The sequence below is a fragment of the Labrus bergylta genome, chromosome 18, assembly GCF_963930695.1.
Source record: "Labrus bergylta chromosome 18, fLabBer1.1, whole genome shotgun sequence".
NCBI classification, from domain to species: domain Eukaryota; kingdom Metazoa; phylum Chordata; class Actinopteri; order Labriformes; family Labridae; genus Labrus; species Labrus bergylta.
This window is the reverse complement of record NC_089212.1, coordinates 19,918,145-19,937,181: the sequence shown is the minus strand read 5'-3', so window position 1 is coordinate 19,937,181 and position 19,037 is coordinate 19,918,145. Positions and strand designations below refer to the sequence as shown.

The 19,037-nt window shown below is 42.4% G+C and overlaps 1 protein-coding gene across 2 annotated transcripts in view; it reads left to right on the top strand.

The window, feature by feature from the left end:
• Window positions 1–18,379, top strand: part of stag1a (STAG1 cohesin complex component a) — a 46,588-nt gene extending 28,209 nt beyond the window's left edge. Inside the window, exons 2-32 of one of the 2 annotated variants that reach the window (XM_020638710.3) lie at window positions 3,076–3,290; window positions 3,602–3,722; window positions 3,888–4,043; window positions 4,158–4,254; window positions 4,353–4,429; window positions 5,179–5,383; window positions 5,712–5,863; window positions 6,525–6,598; window positions 6,846–6,969; window positions 7,071–7,169; window positions 7,288–7,367; window positions 7,525–7,632; window positions 7,804–7,918; window positions 8,181–8,298; window positions 8,516–8,619; window positions 8,996–9,088; window positions 9,380–9,673; window positions 10,144–10,214; window positions 11,405–11,573; window positions 12,358–12,450; window positions 12,934–13,108; window positions 13,228–13,367; window positions 13,455–13,556; window positions 13,652–13,800; window positions 14,395–14,523; window positions 14,637–14,839; window positions 14,935–15,103; window positions 15,488–15,604; window positions 16,001–16,115; window positions 16,251–16,331; window positions 16,782–18,379. In XM_020638710.3, the coding sequence (XP_020494366.2) occupies window positions 3,262–3,290; window positions 3,602–3,722; window positions 3,888–4,043; window positions 4,158–4,254; window positions 4,353–4,429; window positions 5,179–5,383; window positions 5,712–5,863; window positions 6,525–6,598; window positions 6,846–6,969; window positions 7,071–7,169; window positions 7,288–7,367; window positions 7,525–7,632; window positions 7,804–7,918; window positions 8,181–8,298; window positions 8,516–8,619; window positions 8,996–9,088; window positions 9,380–9,673; window positions 10,144–10,214; window positions 11,405–11,573; window positions 12,358–12,450; window positions 12,934–13,108; window positions 13,228–13,367; window positions 13,455–13,556; window positions 13,652–13,800; window positions 14,395–14,523; window positions 14,637–14,839; window positions 14,935–15,103; window positions 15,488–15,604; window positions 16,001–16,115; window positions 16,251–16,331; window positions 16,782–16,805 (3,783 nt within the window). In that variant the 5' untranslated portion in view covers window positions 3,076–3,261 and the 3' untranslated portion in view covers window positions 16,806–18,379. Of the gene's footprint in view, window positions 1–3,075; window positions 3,291–3,601; window positions 3,723–3,887; window positions 4,044–4,157; window positions 4,255–4,352; window positions 4,430–5,178; window positions 5,384–5,711; window positions 5,864–6,524; window positions 6,599–6,845; window positions 6,970–7,070; window positions 7,170–7,287; window positions 7,368–7,524; window positions 7,633–7,803; window positions 7,919–8,180; window positions 8,299–8,515; window positions 8,620–8,995; window positions 9,089–9,379; window positions 9,674–10,143; window positions 10,215–11,404; window positions 11,574–12,357; window positions 12,451–12,933; window positions 13,109–13,224; window positions 13,368–13,454; window positions 13,557–13,651; window positions 13,801–14,394; window positions 14,524–14,636; window positions 14,840–14,934; window positions 15,104–15,487; window positions 15,605–16,000; window positions 16,116–16,250; window positions 16,332–16,781 lie in introns of both variants that reach the window. The other variant, XM_065966196.1, reaches the window with a different exon arrangement.
• The last annotated feature ends 658 nt before the right edge of the window (window positions 18,380–19,037 follow it).

Below are 19,037 nucleotides of genomic sequence, written 5' to 3'. Positions count from 1 at the left end.
GGTAACATTCATGAAGTCACTGTGAATGAGCCGGGAAGGGTTGATGATGTCCTCCAGTCGGGGCGTAACCGTTTGGAGATGTGTGCATATAATAAAGCTGCTTTATACCTTTTTTTTTTTAACAAGCTTTCACTCGTTAGGTGATACTCTGAATACGACCCTCCCAACCTTGACATTTTCAGGAGTGCACAATTGCACTGTCTTCAAGGTCTTCCTGATTATTTCCCACTAAAGTAAATGATGGCTTTCAGGACGCTGTGCAGTGTTTTCAGAGGGATTTATCCACAAAAAAAAAAAAAGAGCAAAGAGATGAAGTGTAAATTCTTTAACACCAGCATGTTGGTCATTCTCCATCTCAGGTCAGACCCTCAGGCGTTTTGTCTCCGCATTAGTTTCCTCTGCTAGGTCTCTGTTTGTTTTGTTGCAGTTTTTGTGCCCCTGGTCACAGTCAGGATGAGGAGAGAGAGTCTCACCTGGGCCACCTGTGTGTACTATGTGCAGAAAAACTGTTCTCTCCATTGCAGTTGTTAGATGACTTTCTGCAGGGATATGACTTTTGTGTGTGCAGGTGGAATATCTGCTCTCTAAATCAGTGCTATTGCAGAGTGTTAAAAGTTGCATTTGAATTGCTTAATGCAGTGTTTTTATGCTGTATATGCATTTTTTTTGTTGCATTGAATAAAAGGTTAATGGTTGTTTTATGTTTTTAAAAGTTTTCATTGATAAATGAAGTCTGGTTGTTCATTCTTCTCTTAAATGACCCAAATAAGATGCAAAAGCAAAGGTTTGCAAGAGCCGACGTTTGCTGTTTTTCTGTTTGTGATATTTCTTCCAGTGTCTTTGAATACTTTCAACCTCCAAATCAATCCAATTTAAATGGCTAGTTTATAAAAGCATACAAATGATGGGATTTTTTAAAGGAAATGTGCAGAAATGCTTGTTGAACAGCATGTCACAGAACTGCCAAACACACAACAGAACAGACCAGAGCCTTAATTTTAAGTTGCCAAAAAAAAGGGTAAAGAATAAAGTGAACAAAGCTTGAGCTGGGATGTTTTTTATTCTGAGGTCAATTTAAATAGGATTAAGCGAACAATCCCTCGTGGGAAGTTTATTTCAAAAGGATTAAAGTATTAAATCGATTTAGATCTGAAAAGGAGAGAAAGCGTCTCTGTAGCCATCTGTTTCTGCTTCGCTGATTATATTTCCAAACACAAGTTACATTTACTTTATTTTCCCACAATAGTTTTGCATGTTTCATGAATCCCATGCCAAACTTCAGTGACTAACAGAAAAGTTGGCTCATTACATTATTTATGTAATATTACATATCCTTCCAATGCTGATGCATAAGATCCGTCTGCAGAAATTGCATGCAGCATCATGCAACTCATCATTTCTGCCTCGTCTGTCCATGTAGTCAAAATGCTGCTCCACAGTCCGCCTGGATTATTTCCCTCCCCATTTATATGTGCAGCCATGTCAGCAGAGCTTGTGTTTTATTTTTTGTAGGTTTGACATCGGTGCTGCAGGAATATCACGTTGCCAAATCGATCAGGAGCTCATGTGCATGAAAGCAGGTCAAACCCCAGCTATTAACTGTGTCTCTGCGGGGCTCTGCCTTTTGAAGTTTTGGGGCCCAGAAATGTGAAAAAGACAGATTTCTATTGCATCCTTTGAGACACCATGCAGGTTGACATTTGAATGATTTTAATCCTGTTCTCACCTGAAGTCTCGTTCTAACAGGCTCGCTGTTTGCTCAGCCTGACTGTGTGTGAACACGGAGCCAGACGTGTGTGTATGTGTGTGTGTGCAGCTCAATGTGGTGAAACAGTGAGCTCTCCTGCCCATGCTATTCCTCAGTACAAACACTGTGTGGAAGACTGTATTTAAATACACACTCTCTTAGCCTGCCCCCTACTGTTGCCCAGACCTACTTTCAAACACACACGAATAGACTCACACACACTCTGGGGAAAATAGGCCTTTAAAATACTTTGTATAAGAACAGAAGTGGACCAGAACTGAGCTGGGAGTTAAATGAATGCTAAATGATTTTTTCCGAGCCCACTGCCCTCCTGTTAAAACTCAATTAAGCAGTTTGGAGATAGACAGGGAGGAGAGGACTTTGTGGATCATACTGCCCCTTGTGGCAAAGAGTGGTATCACCCCTCCTCTGCCCTTTGCTCTCATTAGCATATGAACAGGTCAGTAACTAATGGTGTAATTAAGTTAGCTGTCACTCACTTGAATGAGAAATTACTCTCACTCTCAGCTCTGGTTGCTAGGCATTTTTGGGATTGTTTCACTGTGTTGCATCATTTCTTGAAACTTTGATTTAGAAAAAAATGTTTTAGAAGAGGATTCCTGCAAGAAAAACAAAATAATCTCCAGCTTTGGCTCACGTGTGTTTTTTTTTTTTTTTTAACCAGTGCCTTAATAATTTTAAGTCATCCCCATCGCAGAATAGTTTTACTTTTAATAAGTTTGAAAAAGTGCAATGATACAATTTAAGTTTTTTTTAATTGAATATTAATTTTATACGTTTGTTAAGTTAATACACTTCAGTACATTTTACTTTTTTGGGACTTTTTGCACACAACCTGAATAAAATCACTCCTGTATACAAATCCTTCCAATTCACCCCCACAATATTTTGCTGTTGTAGTTCTCAAAGTGTCCAGTTGGTGTCCTCCTTTCCACACTTTCCCCTACATGTCCTGATGGAGCAGAGTTAAAGATTGAACTGTCTCTCTTTGCTTTGGTGACATTTAACGACTGTGACACTTTGCACACAAACCAGAAAACTGTCTGGGTTTTTACTCATGTTACAAACACTATTAGTCACAGTGTTTATTTGATAGAGCATCATGGATTCGATGGCATTACTTCATTACACACCGACAGCTCCTCTTTGAGATCTAAAGCATGTCCCTGTTGATGTGCATATACACTTCAGTTCTGAAGAAGATGCAGCTGCTACAGTGCGCTTGCTTCTTTAACATTCATCACTGGTTGGATTTGTTTCTAAATGCATCCCGTAGTGATCATTTCCTCTTGGTGTTTTTCTTCCAGGAGGTGAAGAGAGTTAAGTGCCAGCAAGTTGAGCGCAGTCCGTCCGTCCGTCCTGGAGCCTCTCCTCCCTGCCCTTTCCTCAACTCTTTTCCCCCTCAACTGATCTGATCTCGTACCTACATCTTTGAACCTGAAGACACACTCGGACAAAGTTAAACACTCGAACCGCCACCCACGCTGACCAGGATGATCACCTCAGAGCTCCCCGTCCTACAGTGAGTGGAACATCATTGCACTAAATATATTTGTTCTTCTTCTAAATGCAAGTCCGCTATAAGCTGTGGGTGTTACTGACTGCCCCTCTGTGGCTCTTCTTCAAACTTCTATAAAACCACTTGTGAAAGTCAAACATTTTTTCTGCCAAAGCTTCCAAACACAAGCGAGGGAGTCCGTGTTTAAACTTTGACAAAAACTACTCATCTGGGTTGTTGTAACTTTCCTGAAGAACAGTATTTGTCCTTTGATTTGCTTTGAGGATGTTTTAAAGCCTCTAAATCACATGTGTTTTGTGCTTTTCCTTTCTCAGGGACTCATCTAATGAGTCGGGGGCGACAGACGCAGTGGGCCTGAGTATGAGCATAAGTGAGCTGGAAGATCCCGAAGTTAAAGGCAAGAAGAAGAGGGGGAGGCCCGGAAAACAAGCCCAGGTAAGGGACTGTGTTTCTTTATTGTTTCTTATAAGCAAAATGTCCCTCTGCTTCGTTTTATGTCGGTGTCGTGAATGTGTATTTTTTTTTTCTGTCTTCTGTGATTATGAGTGGTTTGGGTTCTTAGTTTCTTTCCCTTTGTAATTCAAATTTCTTCCCCCGCAGTCAGCCAATAAGAAGCCTCGGAAGACACCGGTGGAAAAGGCTACAGGTGTAGCAAGAGGGCGAGGGAAAGCGAACGGCGTGGCTCAACATAATGGAGACGGAGGAGATCCTGTCACTCTGTTTGAAGTTGTCAAACTGGGAAAAAGTGCCATGCAGGTGGGTCGATTATTTTTTGTTATTTTGAAATGTTAATGCTCAGTTATTAAGCTTCTCAAATATGAATGTCGTTCACTCAAATCCTGTTCTGTCTTTCTCTTTGATTGTCTTTAGTCTGTGGTGGATGAGTGGATCGAGTCGTACAAACAGGACAGAGACTTGGCCCTGCTCGACCTCATCAACTTTTTCATCCAGTGCTCAGGCTGCAAAGGTGAGACGAGAGAAACTACTGAATGTTAGTGAATGAAATCTGCGGCTCTGTGTGAAACAGCTTGAACAACTGTCCTGTCTTTTTTCTTCCGTAATCAGGCACCGTAAGGATCGAGATGTTCAGGAACATGCAGAACGCAGAGATCATCCGCAAGATGACCGAGGAGTTTGACGAGGTAATTCTTGTCAGCTGTTGTCAAGTTGTCACGTAATGAATCCAAGCAGTGCTGTAGTTACTAGCAATATATACATATCTTTATGGAAGCTGTGTGCTGGGTGTTGGAGTTCCAGTTAAATCAGGAAAGATCCTGAACAGGATAACAAAGATTTCAAATGGCTTTTATACGCTTAAGTCTTGGTTCACAGCTTAATTACAACAAGAGCTAAACACAAAGTAAATGGAAGGAATTAGTCGTTGGATGCAATTTGATTCACATCAAACGTTAGAAAAATGAAAGAGCATGTGCTTTTAAAATGTGTGATAGTGATCTAAATACAGTGGAAACACATAACTGTTGACATGTGTCTCAGACAAACTCCGGATTTGTTTCTGAGAAGAACCTAATGTTTCACGAGAGACTAACATGTGCATAAAAGCATTTCAACTGATGAGATCTCTTTTGCACACATCTGCGTTACCGATATGACAACTCTGTTTACCAGCATACAATCATGTGGTCTGAAAGAACAAATCTGAAACATCACTTGCGATCTAAGAGGTTACGGGTCGCAGAGTGTTCCCGCTGACTGAGCAGAAGAGGGCTGATATTTTCCTTAACTAATTCTTTTGCTAACGTAAATGGGGAGATTCTTTCCAAGATTCAGAAACTTTTTTTTTTTTTTAATTCTCCTCAAAAACAGCTCGTAACCTGATCATTTAAAAAAAAAAAAAAAGTGTCTCTGATGACTTTGCTTTTGTGAACAGGACAGCGGGGATTATCCTCTCACCATGCCCGGGCCCATGTGGAAAAAGTTCCGCTACAACTTCTGCGAGTTCATCAGCGTCCTAATCCGCCAGTGTCAGTACAGCATCATCTACGACGAGTACATGATGGACACGGTGATCTCCCTCCTCACGGGGCTCTCCGACTCTCAAGTGCGAGCCTTCAGACACACCTCCACGTTAGCAGGTAATGGCGGCAGCTTTGTGAAGACCGCAGCAGTTCTTTCAGTACAAGCTTACTTGTACTTCCTTGTGCAGCCTGTTGTAGAAGGGTGACAGTGTGGGCGGTGTAACGTCCTTTAAATGTCAAGGTAATTATAGTAAACAAATGCTTTCATGTTGTGGTTTAAAAGAAGGATGCAGGGATGATAATGAGGACTGATGATGGTGGAGATGATTATCTAGACTTGTGCACGGGGTTTTTCAAAAGGGGCGATTTGTGTCTGCAGCATTTCAGTTACTTGACCTTGATTGTGCTCTTCTTTTTTCTTTTTCTTTTTTAAATCTCTGAACAGCGATGAAGCTGATGACGGCGCTGGTCAACGTGGCTCTGAACTTGAGCATTCACCAGGACAACACGCAGAGACAGTACGAGGCCGAGAGGAACAAGATAGCCGGCAAACGAGCCAACGAGAAGCTGGAGCTGCTGCTACAGAAGAGGAAGGAGGTTGGTGACCAGTTTGACGTTTAGCAACAACCTTAAAAACTTGAAACACAGAACACAAGGGGCGAAAATATTTGCTCAACTTATAATAAAATGATACATTATATTTGAAATATTTTATGAACCAATCATCACTTTTAATGGTGCAGCAGCAGCTTTTATGAATATTATAAATGTTACACAATTGTGTGTAGCTGAAAACTGGCCATCAAGATACTTTAACAGTGTTGAAGGAAACTCTTGTGTTTCAGCCGCTCCTCAAATGTTACTCATAATGGTGATAAAAATATAAATACTGTTAAAGTGTGTACTCATGGTTGCAAAGTGAGGCGAGCTGCACAGAGGAGATCGCACTGAGGGATCTCCGAAATACTAACAAAGTAGAAGAAACCTCAGAAACCTGAAATGGAGGTCAGTGTTCTCAGAGAAGGACCTTATAAAGTGCTGGAGCGCATGAATCACTGAAGGGAAATGTGTTTCGGTTCAAAGGACTAACGTTTTGACGCACTGTTTCTAGTCTAGTTGGACTCAGAGGAAGATGCAGTCCTCAGGGCGCTCTCCTCTGTGCAGCTGGCCTCACTTTGCGGTGATGAGTATCACTGTTCAGCTTGCTTGAATTAGTAAATATGTCTTACCTTAAAACTTGGTGATTTTCCCATCGCAGCTTCAGGAAAACCAGGATGAAATCGAGAACATGATGAACTCCATCTTCAAGGGAATCTTCGTGCATCGATACAGGTACACTAAAAATGTTGGAATGTTGCTGTGACTATTTCTTTTTGCTAAACTTTTAGAAGCTAATGTTACTTGAGTTTGTTGTTCTGATTTAAAAACAAAAAAAAAACAGCAGCCTTCTGCCACTCTCAGAAACATAGTTAATGTTGGTTATCAGTCCAACATGGCTAAGGGGGCGACAGTAGCTCAGTCTGTAAAAGAGTTTTTGTCATACTTGATGATATTGGAGCTTGTGTTGTTTTTCTTTTAGGGATGCAATCGCCGAAATCCGAGCCATCTGTATCGAGGAGATCGGAGTGTGGATGAAGATGTACAGCGATGCTTTTCTTAATGACAGTTACCTGAAGTATGTCGGTTGGACGCTACACGACAGGGTAAGCTCCTAGTAACAACAAATACATATATGACTTCCCACCAGGGTGTGCTGTCTGCTTTAACATACTCTGTTCCTCTTTTCCTTTCCTTTTTTCTTCAGCAAGGAGAGGTGCGTCTGAAGTGCCTGAAGGCTCTGCAGAACCTGTACACAAACCGAGAACTGTTCCCCAAGTTGGAGCTTTTTACAAACCGCTTCAAGGTAACAACCGAATGAAAAACAAACAGGAACCATGCTTTGATGCTTTATTTCAATGTTTCTCTGGTTTCTGTCTATTTTAATATTTTTTCCCCTGTTCACTTAAATCTGTTAATGACAGGATCGTATAGTATCTATGACACTGGATAAGGAGTATGATGTGGCTGTGGAAGCTATCAGACTGGTCACACTCATCCTGCAGTGAGTAACTTTAATGTCTTTTACCATCAATTCACTGCTGTCTTCTAGGATCATTCATAAAATCAGAACATTTCTTCAATGGACATCTATTGATGTTTGTCGGGGCAATTTTATTCAGATTAATTTGTGTTTTTTCTGAATGTGATGACGTTTACAGGGGCAGTGAAGACGCATTGTCCAATGAGGACTGTGAGAATGTGTACCATCTGGTTTACTCGGCCCACAGACCAGTGGCCGTCGCTGCTGGAGAATTCCTGCACAGAAAGTGAGTCAATCCTGAGACCTCTTCAAAGGGTGCACTCACACTGCGCAATCTATACTGTGTCCAAGCGCAAGTGCTGTCTTTTCCTCTTTTTAACATTCCTCTCTCTCTCCTCTGCCACTAAATCTCTCCCCCTCCTCTTCCTCCTCACCTCCCTGCCTCTCTGTCTGTCAGGTTGTTCAGTCGTCATGACCCACAGGCAGAGGAAGCTCTGGCGAAGCGCAGGGGGAGGAGCAGTCCCAACGGGAATCTCATCCGCATGCTGGTGCTGTTCTTTCTGGAGAGCGAGGTAACACACGCACAAAGAAACTTCTATTTCACATGATGCACACTCGATGACATATTATCTGTAATCCGTCTTTACAAATGAACTTTATCCTTTAAGAGGTTTTTTAGTATACTGGTATTTTATGTGTGGTGGGTACGATGTCTCAATTCTGCTACTGAGGGAGATAAAAATAGTTTGTTATGTTTTCAGCTGTATAGTTTTTCTCTCTGTCTTTCTCTTTTGTAATCACTCTCTCTCTCTCTCTTTCTGTGTGTATATGTAGCTCCATGAGCATGCAGCCTACCTGGTGGACTCTCTGTGGGAGAGCTCTCAGGAGCTGCTGAAGGACTGGGAGTGTATGACTGAACTTCTGCTGGAGGAGCCTGTTCAGGGAGAGGAGGGTACGTGCAAGAACGTCTGATTTTTAAAAAAACTTCTTCACAACGTTGCAGCTGGATGATGCAATGAAATCCTTTTCTTTGAAACGCTCTCTGTTTCTCTTTTAATCCGTCTGTGTCTGAAACTCACTGACAACCTGACTCTCCCCTTTGTCTCCCCGTTTGTCTCTCTCTCTCTCTCTCTCTCCTTTGCTCGGTCTCCTCCTGAACGTCTCTGCAGTGTTGTCAGACAGACAGGAGAGTGCTCTGATAGAGCTGACAGTCTGCACCATCCGACAGGCAGCAGAGGCACATCCGCCTGTTGGTAGAGGCACGGGCAAACGGGTAGGTGAAGAGCTTGCGTGATGAGCTCCATTCAAACCCTATCCAATACGATATCCAATACGTAAATCACGTCAATATCGGACCCGATACCGATACAAGATCGGATCCCATCTCTACTTTTTTTTCCCCCAAACATATACCACATAAAGCCTTTTGTTTGCTTATTTATTTTCTGTATTAATTCATGGAACTTTTACCAAAGCTGCATTTAACTTTGTTAATCTAGAAACCAGCAAAGAGAGAATTGTTTCTACACATGAATAACTTTCAGGGTGGAACAGAGAGGAAACAGTTGAACAGTTTCATCCTCCTTTTCCAGCCTTTATCAAACACACACACACACATTTGACCTACAGCTTTGTGTTGGCTCATGCAGGTGCTCACAGCAAAGGAGAGGAAGACTCAGATAGACGATAAGAACAAACTCACAGAGCACTTCATCATGGCTCTGCCCATGCTTCTGTCCAAGGTAAGACCTTCATGAGAGCCAGCCTGAAGCTCGCAGCAGAGAGACCAGAGACCCTGATGAATGAGTGGGCTTAAAGACTGATCAGTTTGTTTGAAAAATAATCAATCATGTTGTTATTTATGTAGTTATGAGGAGTGCTAGTGAACGTCAACACCAATCTGGACAAGTGTTCTGGCTAAATAGTTAAAATGTGATTGATTTTTATACTGAGAGGGAAACAGAAACAGACCATCAGATGTTTATTCATGAGTCTTTCCTGCATGTCACGTCTTATGTTTGCTTCGTCCACAGTACCAGGCAGACTCAGAGAAGGTAGCCAACCTGCTGCAGATCCCTCAGTTCTTTGACCTGGACGTGTACAGCGCCGGCCGCATGGAGAAGCACCTGGACGCCTTGCTGAAGCAGATGCGGCTGGTGGTGGAGAAGCACATAGAGATGGACGTGCTGGAGGCCTGCAGTAAGACATACAGCATCCTCTGCTCGGAGGAGTACACCATCATGAACCGCGTGGACATCGCCCGCTCACAGCTCATCGACGAGATGACGGACCGCTTCACACACTCAGTGGAGGAGCTGCTGCAGGAGGTATGACAGGATTGAATTAAAAGAGACAGGGGGACAAAGTATCTGTAAAAACGACAAGGGGAGCTCGTCTTGGAGATTGTGTTTGAAGCTCCGCTAGAAGATATGTAAAAGATGAAGAAATATGTAGTTTGAAGGTGGGAGCAGGTTCAGTTGCAGACATTGAAGCCTGTCAGCTGTTAGAGGGAAGCACACTTCACGTCTCATCATTTGTCCTGCCTGTTTCCTTTACTGTCACATTCAAGTTTTGGCAGAATTCCCTTCAAGATCTTTGAAATTTATTTTGAAATCAGTGCAGATCAGTGCAAAAAAAAAAAGTCTTGATTTGCTCAGTTGCAGGCGTACAAGATTTAAAAAAAAAACAGCTGTGGAGCTTACTACACCAAAACTCTGTCACTCTCTACACTAAACATCAAATAACATGAGTGCAGTCTTTGTGTGTGCTAACGTGTTTTTTTTTTTCCCCCCCACAGGCTGAAGAGGCTGACGATGACGACATCTACAATGTTTTATCTACTCTCAAGAGACTCACAGCCTTCCACAAGTAAGGCTCCATTTATTTCTTCATTTCAGCTGGGAATAACAAATATTTTATTTCTGGATTAGCTTTGTTTCCTAACTTTTTTTCTTTTTCTTCTTAATTAGTAGCTTAGCTTGAATCAGAAAAGATCATTAAATAATAACCGATGTGTAATAAAAGTTCTCCCCCTCTGACTAACGACTGACTAAAGCTCCTCTGAAGAGTTTTTAGCTTGTAATGAAGCAGGCTCAAATTAATACTGATGCCTCTTTATGATCTACAAAAGCATTAGAGATCATTAGAGAGCAGATTAGTCATTTAAATTAAGTAATTTGATAAACTTTTTAACTCTGCTGCAGGAATAGTTGTTAGACAAGCCCATTAACAGCCATCTGCTTAAACAGCATTTTTAAATGTATCCACACCAATCATTCATCGAGATTTGCAGGTTAGACATGCAGAAGTCTAAATGTCTAAAATATAAGTGTCTCTATGCAATTTGAGCAGAATTCAACTTAAGTTATTTCAAAAATTCTACCGTAAAATCTGCTGAAAATTCTCAGGACTACAGCCAGGGACATGAGGAACGAGAATCCATTGAAAGTTTCTTGTCACCTCTCACATATTTTTTTGAAAAAGGATAACAGTTTCTTAACAGTCAGAAAATACTACTTCTAAATGTACATTACAAGAACAGAAAAGAGATGAATTGTCCTGCTTTGTCTACAGGAGGCGCCAAAATGGACACAAATCGAAAGTTCTCTCACATGAGCTTGAAAGTAAAACTGACACAAAAAGTATTTTTTAAGATTCAGGTCTTCTTTACATCTCTGTACTTTCATATTGATTCCCCAACAGCATTATATTGGTGTGCCAGTCTGTTTCACATTGACGTTTACAGCGTTGCAGAAGCAAGATGTGTAAAGAAACACAGGAGCTCCACATACACACACACACACATACACTCACCTGCACACACACACACAGCACAATGCGATTCTCTCTCCCTGAAACACCTCTGTTTCTACCTCTGATGGCAGCACAGAGCTGGGATCTCTTCGACCCTCTGCCTCTGTGACACTCATATTGAAAGCATGACGTCAGGGTTGCGAGGGTGAACTGGCAGTCTGAAAAGGGCTTCTGTTTACAACTTCCACTTGATGTCTTAACTGAGCTGTGAAATCTCCTGTGTTTCCTCTCCTCTCTCGCTTCAGTGCCCACGACTTGACGCGGTGGGATTTATTTGGCAACTGTTACCGGCTGCTGAAGGCGGGCATCGAGCAGGGCTCCATGCCGGAGCAGATTGCCGTGCAGGCGCTGCAGTGCTCCCACTACTCCATCCTGTGGCAGCTGGTCAAAATCACGGAGGGGGCCCCCAGCAAGGTGCTGCACTCACCACACACATCACTCACACACATCACAGGTTTTCTTCTTCATCACAGGCTCACAGGTTAAGACTGCTGTGTTTGAGCAGCCATGGCCGAGAGGGACGGGAGCTTATCTGTATTTCTGCAGAGGTTTAGTTCAGGTGTAAAGATCAATCTCATTATCGGACAGGATGCTGAGCCTCTACTCGGAGGGCTTGCTCCCAATCTATCTCATTCACCTCTTAAACAGTGTGCAGAGGCATTAGAGCCCAAAGCTGTTAGCTTGTGGTGAACTGAAGGCCAAACCTCTTAAAGAGTTTAACCTGTGATTCACGACTGGGGCTCCCATCATATACAGCAGGAAATTAAAGTCGAGTGATGCTCTTTTTAAGTCAATCAACTCGAACATGACAATTATTTTCTACTCTTTTGTATTAATTATTTGCTTGCAAAGTCAGTTTATTTGTACTGCATCTTATAAAAATCACAGTGCTTCACATAACAACACATAGAAGACAAGATTACAACAAAAGGGGATAAATATGGGAGAAATGTCCCAGTCTACTGTGTGCCACTGTGCTCTCTGAGCGACCGGCATCAACTCAAATGGATCAGTTCTTCTGCCTCAGTGGAGTCAGCTGATGATAAATGAAAATGAAAATAGAGAGTCAGTGAGTCAGGGCCAGATATTGAATCCTGACTGTTAATGCCATTTTGAATTGATGTCTGTTCAATCGTTCATGATTTGTAACACTTGACTAATGGTGTGTCTTTGTGTGTGTGTGTGTATTTGGATGCAGGACGACCTGGTGGCTCTCAGGAGAGTGGTGAAGTCTTTCCTTGCTGTGTGCCAGCAGTGCCTGTCCAACGTCAACACACCAGTCAAAGAACAGGTAATGACACACACTGGATGACAACCTGCTCACACGTTCACTGTCAGTATAAGACTTTGTGTCAATTTGTGTAAAAAAAACTTGCAGCAATGTGTTTAAACGAGGATAACAAGCAGCTCAAATCACTAGAAACAGAGTCTTTATTAGAAACTACACTCTTTCATCATTGTGTTTGACATTTCTGGAGATGCTCTGTAGTCCTGGAGTGTGTAGAAAGTTTAATTATGAAATACAAAGATCCAAGTGAATCTTTCCAGGACGGGAATTCTCCAAAAATGTGAGGAAAGCTGCATACTTTCCTCCGAGTCACACTGCCTAATATATTATATTATGAGGAGGTGATATCAGTTGTTTCTGAGAAAAAGCTTTCATTACAGTGATATTTGTTTCCTCAAACTATGAAAAGACTGTTTTTGTAATGTTTTCAGTCTTTTGTGTCGTCTCCTCATGCAACCTTCACTCCTATGTCGGCCTCTTGTTTAGGCGTTCATGCTTCTCTGCGACCTGCTGATGATCTTCAGTCACCAGCTGACATCGGGCGGGCGGGAGGGCCTCCAGCCTCTGGTCTTTAACCCGGACAGCACCCTGCAGAACGAGCTGCTCAACTTCGTCCTGGACCACGTCTTCATAGACCAGGATGACGAGAGTCAGAGCATGGGTAATGGTTGGCTCATTTTGGATTCAGATCATCACATGATTTACTTGATGATTGTGAAAAAGTCACCTTGACTTGATTTTAAAAATTGACTTAACTTGTTGTTTTCCCTCATCGAGTAGAGGGAGATGAGGAGGACGAGGCCAACAAGATCGAAGCTCTTCACAAAAGGAGAAACCTGCTCGCAGCTTTCTGCAAACTCATCATCTACGACATCGTAGACATGCCGGCTGCTGCCGACATCTTCAAACACTACATGAAGGTGACTATTCAACCTTTAAGGCGATATGAAGTGGGAGGTGCACTGTGTAACCTTCCAACTTTAAACTGCTTTGTTCTCTTTTCTCAGTATTATAACGATTACGGCGACATCATCAAGGAAACTCTGAGTAAAACCAGACAGACGGACAAAATCCTCTGCGCCAAGACTCTCATCCTCAGTCTGCAGCAGGTGAGAGATGGATTCAAATATGGATTCAGGTAACATACACATGTTGTGCTATTGTGTGCATACTGAAAGACACTTTTTCTTCATGTGTGTTGCAGCTGTTCAACGAGCTGCTGCAGGACCAGGGACCCAACCTGGACCGAACGTCGTCCCACGTCAGCGGCATCAAAGAGCTCGCCCGACGCTTTGCCCTCACCTTCGGCCTGGACCAGATCAAGACCAGAGAGGCTGTGGCCACGCTGCACAAGTAAGAAACTAGGAGTGATGTTTTTCTGTTATCAAAGGAGTGTAAGACTCGTATGACAGCTGTAACCAGACGTGGAGGAGGAACAGAATGTTTAATGCTTAGGTTTAAATGAGTTTTAGGACATTATGAGTGTTATTATAAAATAAAAAGAATTTGTGATGGTTGATTTTCTAATTGGAAAAATACTTATCAAATCTTTCACTCAAAGACAGACGATAGGAGAGGAAGGAGTCTCTCAAAAAGTTGCAAATAAACACCAGCACACAGTCTAACATGCATATATATTTATTGGCAATGTGTCGCCCTTCCTTATCCAAAGATTGAGACTCATTCTAAGGTGATCTAACGGGATAAAAACTATTTAAATTGTTAGCTGTCATTGGGAAAAGTCAGTTAAGCATCCCATAAATTGAGCTGGACAGTTCTTCTTTCATTTATGCTTTTTTTTATGTGGTGACAAGTAAAAAAAAAAAAAAGTGTTGTTTTTCTGTTTGTGTTCAATTTAGTAACTGTCTGTGTTCTTTTTATTTTTTCTTCGTCTATATTTTTACCCCTTCCTCCACCTTGCGCGCTCTCTCTCTCTCTCTCTTGCAGGGATGGAATAGAGTTTGCATTTAAGTACCAGAATCCTCGGGGACCAGAGTTTCCTCCCGTCAACCTGGCCTTCCTGGAGGTCCTGAGCGAATTCTCATCCAAACTCATCCGCCAAGACAAGAAGACAGTGTAAGCACTCCTTTCAATCTTTATACACTGCCTGAAGATGAAACTGGTTTCTGTCACTTCACATTAGGATTCATAATAAAGGAAGTACGCTCCGTTTCTGCATGCCTCCTCAGTCACTCGTACCTGGAGAAGTTCATGTCAGAGTCGATGTCGGAGCGCCGGGAGGACGTGTGGCTGCCGCTGATCTCGTACAGGAACAGCCTGCTGACGGGAGGAGACGAGGACCACATGTCCGTCATATCCGGGTCCAGCAGCAAGACCGGCTCGGTGCGCAGCAAGAAGGGGCGACCGCCTGTACACAAGAAACGCATCGAGGGTGAGGAGACTGGGTTTCAAACAGACACGAGGGGTTACTATTCTATATCTCTGTTGTGTTACTGACTATAGACTTTTCTGTGTGTTCGTTTTCAGAAGAGAGCAGTGTGGAGGGCTCGTGGTTGATGCGCAACGACACCCTTCAAACACCGGGAGCGCTGCAGACTCCTCAGCTCACATCAACAGTCCTCAGAGAGAACAGACCAGCAGAACACATGCCCGACCCCGACTCAGAACCTGGATCAGAGAACGACTACGTACACAAGTGAGGATCCATACAAACACGCATACTGGTCTAGTGCTGCCAATTGGATGAAAAGTTCCTCAAATTGCAGTGCTTCAAATGGCCACTAGGGGCAGGCTTCAAAAGCCAGTCAATCCCCATCGATTCTGAATTAAATTTCCAAGATTTACGGCAGCATTGAACATGTGAAAAACCTGAGACAAAAAAGGTTTTTCCTTTGTAGAGATTCCATTTCTCTTTCATGACCACTTTACAGAGTTTCAAAACAGTACAAAATCACTTCTTTTCTAAAGTCTCAAGTATCATTCAGCGTCTTTCATCCACTTGTGTAAACACATTAAACGGACTTATGTAAACGTATTAAAGTGGTATCAAAGAGTCGTCTCACCTTTTCTCTGTCCTCAGTCCTCAGATGCAGATGTCGTGGCTCGGCCAGCAGAAGATGGAGGAGGTGAACAGGAAGGACCGGACGGGCATGAACTACATCAAGTCACGCAGCAATCAGGGAGTCCGGCAGACCGTGTAAGTTTGTGAAGCAGAAACACAAATGATAGATGTTTGGTAGAGCTCAGCACTCTGTTAGATTTAAAATCCACCACAAATGTTCTGAGAGCTCCTGTGAGGAGTTTTTATCTGGTTATCTCAAATAGAAAGAATGCCTCTATATGACCTATAAGGAATGATGTGTTTGATTGTTAGAAGAAAGCAGGATGAGATTTCTCATTGGAAATCAAATCTTACACAGGACAAGATACTACTATAATACTTACAGGACAAGAGCAGCAGAGACAACTATATTGCTTTGTCTGCAGGGGGCGCCAGAATCAACAGAAAATGAAAAGTTCCTCACAGGACTTTTAATGAAACATTAATAATTGTGGGTTTTTTTTACGTATTCTCGATGATATTTCTTATCAGCCGCGGGTTGATGGAGGATGATGCCGAGCCCATCTTTGAGGACGTGATGATGTCATCGCGAGGCCAGCTGGAGGACATGAACGAGGAGTTTGAGGACACTATGGTGATCGATCTGGTAAGTCGCCTTTTTCTTTCAACACACTGAACCTTTTCACCCTCTAGATGAGGAAAAGATATATCCAGATCCTTTTTACATATCCAGCTTTTTGTCTTATTTTTAATATCATTATTTGGGCGTTGTCTCTTTCAGCCGCCATCGAGGAACAGACGTGAAAGAGCAGAATTAAGACCGGACTTCTTTGACTCAGCAGCCATGATCGAGGACGAGTCGGTGAGTTAAACTTTGCACTTTGACCATCATGAAAGTATAAACTTCAGCTGTAACAACTGATCATTTTGCACAGAATTACAATGACACCATTCTGATAAACATTCTATTTTTAGCAGAAATGTTCAAATATATCATATTCCATCCTGTAAAAAATTATCTTTTCATCATCTGCTTGTTACTTAATGATTCTTTCTTTTATAACATTCAGATGTTACCTTAAACTCTGGGACATTTTCTGAACAAATAATAAAAAGAGTAACCGTTACACACACAGTATGTCATTTAAATGTGATCAACATTACAGTTTTTCACATCCAATTTTTAAGTCATTTTTCCACTTTGGCGCCCCCATGTGGTAATCATTATAAAAACAATGGCTTTCTGCAGGGTTGCAGCCATGACATTTCCTTTGTATCGTTATCTGACAGTCGCTCTCCTCCTCTGTTGCAGGGATTCAGCATGCCCATGTTCTGATGTGGGAAGAGGCGACCATCCTGAGACCAGGATTCACATCAGGATTAAACACAAGAGGGAGGGAGGGGGGTGATTACCTGCCACTCAAACTCCTAAGAAGAAGAAAAAACATTGTCGAAGTACTTTTCTCTTTCTAAAAGACACAATGGAAGGATGATTTGTCAAGTGGATCTTCTGATGGATCCCACATCGGCTGGATCTCACCTGGTACTGTGGTGCGTCGAGGATCGGCTCTGTTCTTTCAGGCGGGGGGGAGGGGGGGAGGGGGGCGGAGGAGGATCCAGAATCTAGTCCGGTTTATTCAAGAGCTTTGTTTTGCTCCTGTTCTTCCTGTTGGTTTAGCTCTTGTTAGCGGTAGCTCTGATGGCACCTCGGCCGCCGACCGATGAGTACTTACAGCTTTTACGGTTTCGTGTCACACAGATGTTTTGTTCCGCTCACAATCAGCAACTCAACACTCTGTACAGACCACCCCCCCCACCCCTTTCTCTTTGTGTCCCCCCTCAACCTTCCTGGTTAAATCAAACTTAAAGAGGATCTCAGAATATGTAATGTTCTATATCTTTGCTCTTATTACCACCCACTGACCCCCCCCCCCCCCCCTCCCCCTCACTGTTCACCATTGTGGGTGTAAATTGTTAATGATGATGAAAGTTGAGAAGAACATGCGCACTAGAAAAGACCGGGAAGCATTGATGTAACTGTTTTGTGTGTGATGTCCAAGCAAAGCGAGTGTTGTCATTTGATTTAAGCCCGACCCCTCTGACCTCTGACCCTGGACAGAAAGAAGCCCCACCCTCTCCGATCTCGGACATGTTGTGCACTCTCACACACACACACACACACACAAACACACACACCCTCGAATAACTGCTTTTTAAAGTAAAAAAGTTTTAAAAAAAGACAATAAACATATTTTGAATTCTGTAGCTTTAGTACTAAAGTTTTAAATCGAGTGTGTTTCGTTTCTGTCTGATGTTTGTACAGCCTTTTCTTGAATATGTATCTCGTTTGTTGCCAAATTGTGGCCTACATACTTACAGTATATTCCAGCCCCTCCCCCTACACCTGCATCTCATATCTAACGGTTACCAAGCCCCAGTTATCGCCATGGGATACCAGCTGTTTAAGCGCTGTATGGTCTGATTGTAATGGTTTCACAGTTCAGTATTACTGCAGATTATCTGTATTGTCGTTCACTTTACAGGTCAAAGTAAGTTTTCACACCTGCCTACAGTGTTAGCGGATCCAAGGAGTTACAGATTTTTGTTGTTATTATTGTTCATATCGAAGTGCAGTGATGGATCTCTAGGTCTGACAGATTTGTTTGAATGTGTTTTGAATGTTTTCCAGCCATATCGTCGCTCACCCTCTCTGTTTGTTCAAAAATCATATCCCTTCCTCTGGCTGGCTTGGCAGTCCTCCTGTAAATATCAGAGACAATTGGATCTTTTCTGCAGTGCAGTTGACATCGGTTGCCCTAAAATGCTCTAAAAGCCTGTTTTTTTTTGTTTTGTTTTTTTCTGTGAACCTAAATTCTTTTTAATAAAATAAAATCTGTAATCAATTTATGAGCCCAGTGTTGTGTGCCTTTGTTTTGAATGCTCAGCGTGGTTCAAACCAGCTGCACACTTCTTAGTATCAAATAAACAATCAGCCTGGAGTACTAACATGGTGACAGTTCACTTTTGATCTTGGGAAGAGCAGTAAAACAAAAACAAAAAAATCATCTCAGCTCCGCTCTGTTGCCCATTGTGAGATCAATTAAGTACATCCATCTTTCCATCTTTTTATTGTTTTACAGATTAGAAACACAAAATCTAACAAAGTGTAATTAAAAAAATGTTTAAACTTCAGTCAAAGAAGGAGGCATCAACTTTGGAGAGAAACAGCAAGACTCGGCTAACCTTTAAAACTATCCAACTTGACAAATCTAAAAACTACAAATTATAAACTTTGCGCTGAGAGGAGAGATCTACACATTTCTAACCTGACACCAGCTAATCCCCCAAAACGTTTACTCTTGATTACACATCGCTAACTTTACCTTGTGGAAGAACCAGGATGAGGGTTGCACGATGTTGCCTCACAGCAAGAAGGTTCCTGGTTCAAATCCCTCGTTGGACAGGGTCTTTCTGTGTGGACTTTGCATGTTCCCCCTGCACATGCGCGGGTTCCCATCGGATACTCCGGCTTCCTCCCACAGTCCAAGTACAAGCTCGTTAGATTAAC